Genomic DNA, 9,335 nt, shown 5'->3' on the forward strand with positions numbered 1-9,335 from the left:
GCCCTGAACATAATCAGATTGAATGAACAAAAGACAAATTTGTCCTATCCTTTCCAAAACTGCTAAAATCCACTATACATCAGACTGACTTATTGGAACTACTGAGAGACCTAATAAAGCCCAAGGCAAAGGTAGGGAAGAACTGGGAAGCAGGTGGCCTGCCTCAGAGGTTGGGGAAAATAAGTCCTTTCTGGTAGTAGTTTCCTACAGGGTGCTATGAAGTCGATTTCTGTCTCAGTCTCTCTGTCTTTTTCTGTCTCTATCTACCTCTATCTCTCTTTGCCTCTGTCTCTCTCTGCATCTGTCTCTGTCTATCTCTGTCTTTGTTTCTGTCTCTCTGTCTCTGTTGCTGTCTCTTTCTCTTTTCAGTTTAAAGTTCCAGTATCTTTCATGCAACAAACACTCATGAACTGCCTATTCTGTAACAAGTACTGTCCTTGGCACTGGAAAAACAGACAGTAGAGGAACAGTCCCTTCCCTCAAGGGGCTTACATTCTATTGGAAGCAAATGATGTAGACCCAGATAACTGTAGAAGGTGCATATGTAGTAAATACAAGTTAATTTTTTTTTTAATGAGAGGATGTACATTTGTAACTAAAGGGACAGCAGATAAGAAAGAAGTTCCTCTAGGAGGTAACACCTCATATTAAACCTTGAAGGGTGCTGGAGGTTCTCAGAGAGGAAGTGAAGAAAGAGACTGTCCAGGAGTTGACAATGGCCTGTGCAAAGGCAGGGAGCCAATGTATGTGTGGTATTGATGGTAGTGGAGTTGGGGTTGGGTGGATAGTAAAGCCACCAGTTTGGCTGGAACATAGAATCTGTGAAGGTGAGCCATGCTTGGAAAGATAGGCAGGATCCCCATTGTGAAGAGTTTTAAGAGCCAGAGGAGTTTAAGTTTTATCCTAGGGACCAAAGGGAGGCATCAGTGCTTCTTGAACAGGGGAGCAACATGGTCAAACCTGTGCTTTAGGCATATCAATTTGGCAGCTCTGAGGAAGACTTAAATGAAGAGGGGACAGATGAAAAAGGATGCAGGCTATTTATTTTTTCCAAGTGACAATAACAAAAATTCCTTCACCACAACTCCTACTCTGATGCCTCCTGGCATGTCGGTAACCTGGGATCATACCAGTAAAATGCAGTCTCTGGTAGGGCAACCAAACCAGACTACATGGCCTACCTGTGGGTAGACCTGTGGGATTGGACAAATCTGGAGTTGCTCATCTGCAATGATTTTTTTAGCCCAACAATTCACAAAGAGTATAAATTGATTCTGTCTGCACTGAAATCACAGATCCTTGAAGTCTTGGGGGGGAAAAAAATCACAATAACAAAGAAATCTGGGAAGGGATAAGCATGCTATCAGTTTGTGAGACAACTATTCCATAGCCTTCTTTCTTTTTTTTTTTAAATCCTTACCTTCCATCTTGGAGTCAATTGACTCCAAGGCAGAAGCGTGGTAAGGGCTAGGCAATGGAGGTCAAGTGACTTGCCCAGGGTCACACGGCTGGGAAGTGTCTCTGAGGCCAGATTTGAACCTAGAACCTCCCATCTCTAGGCCTGGCTCTCAATCCACTGAGTTACCCAGCTGCCCCCTCCATAGCTGTATTTCTGGAGGGAGTTCATGTGCACATTTTGCACTGTGCTGCGTATGTGAATCACTGAGACTAGAGACACAATAGATGGTAATACATTATTCCTATTGGCAATGTTTTTTCCAAGGCCCAATTTCTATTATGTATTTACTGATTGTATATTTTGTACATTTGCCTCCTTCCCCACTTGCCATGAAGCTGCCTTCAAAAATAAGAGCAGCAGAAGCTGATTGCTCTGGGTCCAGGTGTGATTTTACCTGGTTTTGAAGTTGAGAATTGATCCGGAGTTCAACAGGTTCCAAGTAGTTGCAGGGGACGAGTCCCTTCTGTAGCAAAACAATAGACACATGAAAGAAAGGAGAAAGCAGGGCCTACAGGCCCAAGCCACAGATAGAGAAGGAAATCCAGGGAAATGGTGCTGACTTTGTCCTTTGTTTGTCTGGGAGCTTGGGGCAGGGGGCTCAGTGTCCGTCCACTCAGAAGGCAGTTGCCGGTGTACCTTCCCATTGAACATGACCGTGGCCCAGTTGTCATTTCCTTTCTTCAGGACAAAGACGATGTTTCCTGGCAAGACTTGGAGTTCCTCTGATGTCTCAGGTGTGAACTCAAATAATACTCGATGTGCCTCTCCTTCCAGGGCCCTGAGAAGGGTTAGACCAGAAACATAGCCACAAGTTCTGGCCCCTAGGACAAGCTATTGAGGAAGGGGAGTGGAAGGACCTTGGAGGTCAGGTGGGAGGGAAGAGAACTCAGAACATTCTTCTGGCATCAGCAGACAGCTGTCCTGCTTTTGCTGGGGAGATATGTCCCAGACTGGGGATGGGGAGTATGAGAGGTGCCTTAGGGCACAGCCACAGTGTGGGAAGGGGAGAGGAAGTCCCATCTGATAGCTCCCTATTTTTACTAATTATTCTTGTGAACTAGGCACTAAGCTTACTTCCTTCTACCAGCTGGCAAAGAACCAGACTGTCAGCACCCTCTAAATTTTGACCAGGGTGCAGGTCAAATATAACAGCCAATCAGTCCTTCAGGTCCACTCTGATCCTCTCACTGGATTTCATTTTTCTCCTATTTCCTATCCAAAGTTCCATATTTCCCACTCAGGGCTCCTTCCTCTGTTTTTAGTTTTCTCTTGGCTCTTTTTGCACACTTTACTTATTTAAATCTTAATAACTTCCCCCTGTCTTCTCCTTTCCTCTCACCTCCTTAGTGCTGGTTTGGTTTGTTCATTTGGAGTGGGAATTCTTAAGGAGTGGGCTATGGCACACTTTGTCCCTTATCCTGTGGGAGAATGACTTTCTTTTCTCAAATCCTTCCTGTTATTCTTTCTTCAAAAAGGATCATGCCAATTCCAAATCTAAAACCCACACAGGAAAAGGGAGAAGTAGTGTTGCATTCTTTCATCCTACTCATTGCCTGTCACATAGAGACTCTCACCACCCCCTCTACAGATGTGGGCTTGCTTGGCCCTTTGCTGGCCAAATAGGTGCTGAGAATAATGCTTTTTTACCTTTTAGAGTGATGGTTGATGGCACTTAATTTTTTTGCCCAATGTTCATCTATGAAATTTTGATAATATTATTATCAGCATGTTAGCCACTGGACACTGGTACTAGACCTCCTAGAAAAGACAACAGATTTCCCTTCTCCACAGTGCCATCCAATTTTCCTACAACCACTTAAAAAAAAAAAAGTTAGATCTAATGACAGAGGCCTACCTAGGGCTGAGCAGTTGGGGCTTTGCCTCTGGGGTGCTGAAATTTAGAGGGTTTTTCTTCCTTGTCCTCAGTAGTTACACCCTAATTGAGCTCCCCTCTCTGTACGCTAGGTACAAAAACTTCTGGTTACAGCTCTGTCTGAACTCCAACAGAATTCCACTTGATTTTAATATCACTCTCAGCTTTATCATCTTTGCCCTCCAATGATACAGTGTAAGATCCACTTTGGGACTTTGAACTGATGTATTCTCTTGGTTCAAGTATTGGTGCTAGTACTTACTTGAATATTTCTGGTGTTTTAGGTCTTGGGGGAGGTTCAGCTGTCTATTGAGAGTCAAGAAAAAAGGAATAATAGTCAATCAAGGAAAGGAAAAATAACATAAAAGAGGAACAAAATTATTTAAATGAATAAAAATTCATTAATATGTTTTAAAAGTGCTTCCCTCATAACAATTCTGCAGGTTAGGTAAAAAAGAAAAAGAGGAGAGGAAGAGAAAAGAGAGAGCAGACAATTAATGATAATGCAAGAGTTTCTCCAGTCCTGGGAGTCCACAAAACACATTTCTGACTTGATCAGGAAATTCCATAGAAAAGAGAATAGCACTCTGACTATATGCTAGAAAACATTACCTCCGAGTTTCTCTTAAGAGAAAGGCTTAACCAAGGCTGGAACCAAGTTGAAGCCAAATCCAACTTCCATATAAGTCAGTTGTTAGACCTGCACAATTCCCTAGAAATGTTAAATTACTGGTGACCCTTTGTCCCAGAAATTTTGTCTTAAAGACATCAGTTATGCTATCCCGAGTATTCAAAATAATTCTTGGAAAGATCAGTCACAGAATTTGAGACTTGCAAAGAACTTGGCTTCCATCTAGTCCAACAAATACAGGAAAGGAATCCCTGATAGAACACACCGAATGATGATGTAAATTGTCTTCTTAGCAACTTCCACCCATTGTTGCTGGTTTTACCTCTGGGACCAAACCAAATAAACTTAACCCCTCCTCCACATGACAGCCCTTCAAATATTTGAAGATAGCTATCATGAATCCCCTCCTTCCAATCTTTTCTGCTAAATATAACCAGTTCCTGAACTGATCCTAGTGGGATCAGTCTTCCTACTTTATATCAGCTGCCATCCTGATCAAGTTAAATTTTTCCTACTGCCCAATGTCCCTTTTGTTTGAGTTGGTATATTACTTTGAAGCTGATTACTCCTCTGAAGAGTTCTTCCATGAATCATTTTGGCCTTAAAAAAATAATAATTATAACCTCTTTTGAGCATATAGCAGGTGTCTATTAAACACTTGTTGATTTATTTGATTCAAAATTTGCATATTGCTTTATGTTGTATAACAAGTAATTAAATTATCTTTCATCTTGACAGCAAACTTTGACTCTCATTATCCTGTTTTACATATGAGGAAACCAAAGTTAGAGCAGTTGAGGAGATGCCCTAGGTCACAGAGTTATCAAGTGTCAGAGATAGGATTTGAACTTGTCTTCCCAATTCCCAATTGAATACTTTATCCACTATGCCATAGGACCTCTCTTGGCTTCAGCTTCTTTTACAAATTGTAAAGAGAAACTTCAAAAAGCCTGGTGGAGTGGGAGTGCTGCCATGGTGGAAGGAGCCTCAGAAACAAACATACTTGATGACAGTGTGTATATATGTCTGTGATTGGCCATGCATTCACATGCCACCTTCTACTGGTTTAGAACGAGGATCTTCCTACTCCAAATATTCACTTAACCTGTCTTGTTTCCCATTTAAAGCACTCTTACCTACACTGCAGTAGTGTACATTCCAAACTATTGGGCTATTCAGTTCACAATCAACCCTTCCATGAATGGGAGTAGAAATTATTTCTCATGGAATCCTTGGATGTGTTCATGTTAAATCAACCACACAAGAACCAGAAGAACAATTTATACAATAAAAACTATATTTTAGGGGGTAACTACATGACTCAGTGGATTGAGAGCCAGGCCTAGAGATTGGAGGTCTTGGATTCAAATATTACCTCAGACACTTCCTAACTGTATGACCTGGGCAAGTCACCTAACTCCCATTGCCTAACCCTTACTATTCTTCTGCCTTGGAACCAAGATAAGATATTGATTCTAAGATAGAAGATAAGGGTTTAAAATTTTTGTAAAGAAAAACAACCTTGAAAGATTTAAAAATTGATCAATAAAATAACCAATCATGATTTTAGGAGATTCATGGATGAACCATACTACTACCCAACTCCTGGCAGAAAGGTGATAGACTAAGGATACAGATTGAGATTTTTTTTTTAATCTGACCAGTGCATGAATTTGTTTCCCCTGACTATATTTTTTATTAGAGTTGTATTTTTCTTTTGTTTTCTATGGTGGAGTGGGGAGAATGGGAGAGTAGGAGGGGGAAAAGTTTTTTGTTAAATGAAAAAAATTAATTTAAAAGCAAAAAAAAGTAATTTGCAGTGTCTTCTGTGCTTTGCAAATGAGTGAGACCAGGAAGCCCCAGAACTTCATCCATCTGAAGTGTCTTAAGAGACTCCCTTAATCACTCTCTGACAGGGAAGAAGGAGGTGAGAAAAAGAGACTCTAAGGAAGAATCTTTTTATAAGTTTATATGTTCAACAGCTAATTTCCTAGAAAAAGCAGATAATGGGAAATGCCTTTAGGAGAATGAAGAAATAAATGATATAGAAAAGTAAAGCCAAGATTCTTTTAAGTTGCAAGTTCCAGTTTCAGAATGATTCTAGATTAAGAATTTATAGGCTGCCTTCCATTGGAGCTCAACCAACATTTAAAGAATATGGAGGGGGGCAACTAGGTGCCTCAGTGGATTGAGAGCCAGGCCTAAAGATGGGAGGTCCTAGGTTCAAATCTGGCCTCAGACCCTTCCTAGTTGTGCAAGGCTGGGCAAGTCACTTGACCCCCATTGCCTAGCCCTTACCACTCTTCTGCCGTGGAACCAATACAGAGTATTGATTCTAAGAAGAAAGGTGAGGGTTTAAAAAAAAAGAATATGGAGATCTGAGAGTCCCCCAAAACATCAAGTCATCTTATAGGAGCTTCAAACCAAGAAGTCTCTCCCATTTTGGACAACCCTACGGATATGTTTACAAGTGAAAAGAAGCTATGTCTACTTCACCTGGGGTTGCAGAGGGGCAAATCCTGAGAAACTGTCTTGATCAACCACAGATGCTACAACCTGCAACAGAGGAAGGGAGTTTATGAAGATTCCACTATACTTGCTTTCCCATTGTTTTTCTTTTTTCTTTGCCCTGGATTGGCCCTCACTTATGGTTTCTCTGGGTATTCTGTTCTCATAGCAAGGATTTGGGTCATTGGCCTCACAGATATATATATTTCTTCTTCAGAAGAAACAAGTTCTCCCTAATTCCTAGCATTACTTTCTCTTATGGTATCTAGAAAAGGGGCATAGACTCAGAGCTAAAACATAGCAATCAATATTTAGTCAAATCTGCCAAGGTCAGAGATTTTTGTGTTTGCCCTTTAGGTAGTGCAAGCTTTTGGGCCAAAGTCTCACTCACTGGTTAAATTTCAAGGAATTTGTAAAACTGCAAGAGCTGCTTTTAGAAGGATTCTAGTAATTTACATTTGATCACTACCAATACAGTGAACCCTAAGGTTAGGGAAGATTCTCTCAGAGCTATCAGGATATTTGTTAAAAGGATTTCAGAAGAGCATACATGGTCATTATTCAGCCTAAGCTTTGATTGTTCTACCTCTTAGCTATCCAAATAGTCATGGTATCTAACAGAGGGTAACTAATTTTTACATAATCTTAGGGCATCATAAGCTTCGAAGCATTCATGTCCTTTCTAGTCCAACCAGCACAACAAAATAACCTCTACTACAGTATACCCAACAAACAATTGTCTACCTTGTGCTTGAAGACATACAGAGTAACAGGGAACTCATTATCTAATAAGGTAGAGTATTTACATTTTTTCAATAATTCTAATTATTATTAGGAATTTTTCTGACCCAGTTACTCAGATCAATCTGTGATCTCAACAACTAGGAGTTTTATCTAATGATGCAAACAGCAATACACCTATGCCCGCTTATCCTTTGTAACTTGTCCATGTTCTTCCAAAAGTTCATTACAGGAGATTAATCTGATGAACTGAAAGAATCCCTCATCTTCTGTCTAAATTTGTTTCTTCACATTTTATACTCTTTGCTCCTACTTTTACCACCTGTTCTGCTGAACAGAACAAGTGTATGCCCATTTCTATATGGAATAAGTAACCAAAGACAGCTCTCATGCTTCCCTTGAATCTTCTTTTCCTCCAGTATAAAGAGCTCTAGTTCCTTCCTCAAATGGCCTGAACTTAAGACCGGTTGCTATTCTGCTTGTCCTCCTCTGGATCTCTTCTAGCTTATTGGTGTCCTTTATGCAATTCTTTCCTAGGTTGAAAATGAGAAGTAGAACTAAAAGAATCTGGATACCAGGGTCCTAGGGTCCATCCTAGCTTTGAATTCTGATTCTGTGATCCTGTGAGCCCTCATTTCTTACAGGTGAAAGCTCTTGGTTATAAGCCCATCTTTCCCCATCCTCAACTCCCCTGGTCTCCGCCCTAGAGGGAAAACCACTGGGAAAATGCCTGCTTCTCCAAGTGCCAGTTCTACCTTGTTTTGTGTGACCCAGGCTATAGAAAACCCATGGGAGAGTGCCACTTACCGTAGCCTTGCCCAAGTAATCCTTCTTGGCCAGCTGGGCCACCTGCCTCTCATTAGGTCTGAACAGTTTCCCCACAGGAATCACCACTGGCTCATATAGCTTCTGTTTCTAGGGCACATGATCCACATGTTGAAAAATGTTATTACATGTAATTGGAAAATGAAAATATCAGGGAAAAAACCCCTACATGATGCCTACATGATCAGGTGGCAGAGCCTCTCCTTGCAGTGTGACTCAGTGATGTAGAAAGGCCACAAACTCTCCTTACCCGCTTTCAGAGGGAGAGCCCAATTATAATTCTATAGTGAACTTCATTCTAAAATCTGTCCCCTGTGCCTGTACTGATTTCACTCCTTAATAACCCCTAACCCACCCTAAATACAGTGACTTAAGGGTGATTCCTTTTAGCTACAATTAAAATGTATATTTTATCTTTAAACCTGATCAAATCAAATCTAGATCATTTCTACCCTCCAACCCTCAAATAGTCTGACTTCAAGCTCCAAAACCCTCTCTCTCCCTATTCATCTTCTCACCCAGATCTGGATATCCTCCTACTTTCAACCACAATTTCCTTTAAAAAAAAAAATTAAATCCTTACTTTCTCTCTTAGACTCATTACTAAGTGTCAGTTCCAAGGCTGAAGAGTTGTAAAGATCAGGTACTTGGGGTTAAATGACTCACCAGGGTCACACAGCTGGAAATGTCAAAGGCCAGATTTTAACCCAGGATCTCCTATCTCTAGGCTTGGCCTTCTATCCATTAAGCCACCTAGCTGATCCTCAATCACAATTTCATTTAACTCTCATGGAGATAGAGAGAATTTGCCCCAAAGATCAAAGTGGGATTTTCTTTTCTCAACACCCAAGATTTTTTCCCTAAATCTGGAGAGAACAGTAAAGTGCTACGAATCTTTTCCCTATCTTACCCTTTCATGACTTATGATATAGTGGACATCAGAGTCAAGATGACCAAAGTTTAAGTGCTCTCACTATTACATAATGGTTCTGTGCCCCAGGGCAAGTCATTTAACATCTCAGTTCCCTTAGGCAATTCCCTCAGTCCATAAACTGTAGAACAGTTACCAACCTGCATTGATAGATAGTTTTATCACTTGGGAATAGACCATGCTAATAAAATCATAGAACTGTTCCCTACCTCTTTTATGGGGGCTTATTTTAATTTTAAAATTGAATATATTATTATAAGTCTGTCCAATTGGCTAGACAAATCTCTTGGCTCAAGAGCTCAAGGTAACTCCTTCAAAATTACCTGAACCTCACCTCCTGCAAAGTAGGAAAGAAGATACATTGGGA

At 40.7% G+C, this 9,335-nt stretch overlaps 1 protein-coding gene and 1 long non-coding RNA gene across 5 annotated transcripts in view; one reads left to right on the forward strand and one right to left on the reverse strand.

Annotated features, from left to right (window-relative positions):
• The window catches only part of NCF2 (neutrophil cytosolic factor 2), a 38,476-nt gene that overhangs the window by 9,083 nt on the left and 20,058 nt on the right, over positions 1–9,335 (reverse strand). For all 3 annotated transcript variants that reach the window (XM_007480946.3, XM_007480945.3, XM_056815634.1), the window contains exons 5-9: positions 8,020–8,127; positions 6,460–6,519; positions 3,595–3,638; positions 2,096–2,237; positions 1,854–1,922 (exon numbers count right to left, since the gene is read on the reverse strand). In XM_007480946.3, the coding sequence (XP_007481008.1) occupies positions 1,854–1,922; positions 2,096–2,237; positions 3,595–3,638; positions 6,460–6,519; positions 8,020–8,127 (423 nt within the window). The remainder of the gene's footprint in view (positions 1–1,853; positions 1,923–2,095; positions 2,238–3,594; positions 3,639–6,459; positions 6,520–8,019; positions 8,128–9,335) is intronic.
• Positions 1–9,335, forward strand: part of LOC103099218 (uncharacterized) — a 43,946-nt gene that overhangs the window by 2,797 nt on the left and 31,814 nt on the right. The window lies entirely within an intron of this gene.

This window comes from Monodelphis domestica, chromosome 2, assembly GCF_027887165.1.
Source record: "Monodelphis domestica isolate mMonDom1 chromosome 2, mMonDom1.pri, whole genome shotgun sequence".
In the NCBI taxonomy this organism is placed as follows: Eukaryota; Metazoa; Chordata; class Mammalia; order Didelphimorphia; family Didelphidae; genus Monodelphis; species Monodelphis domestica.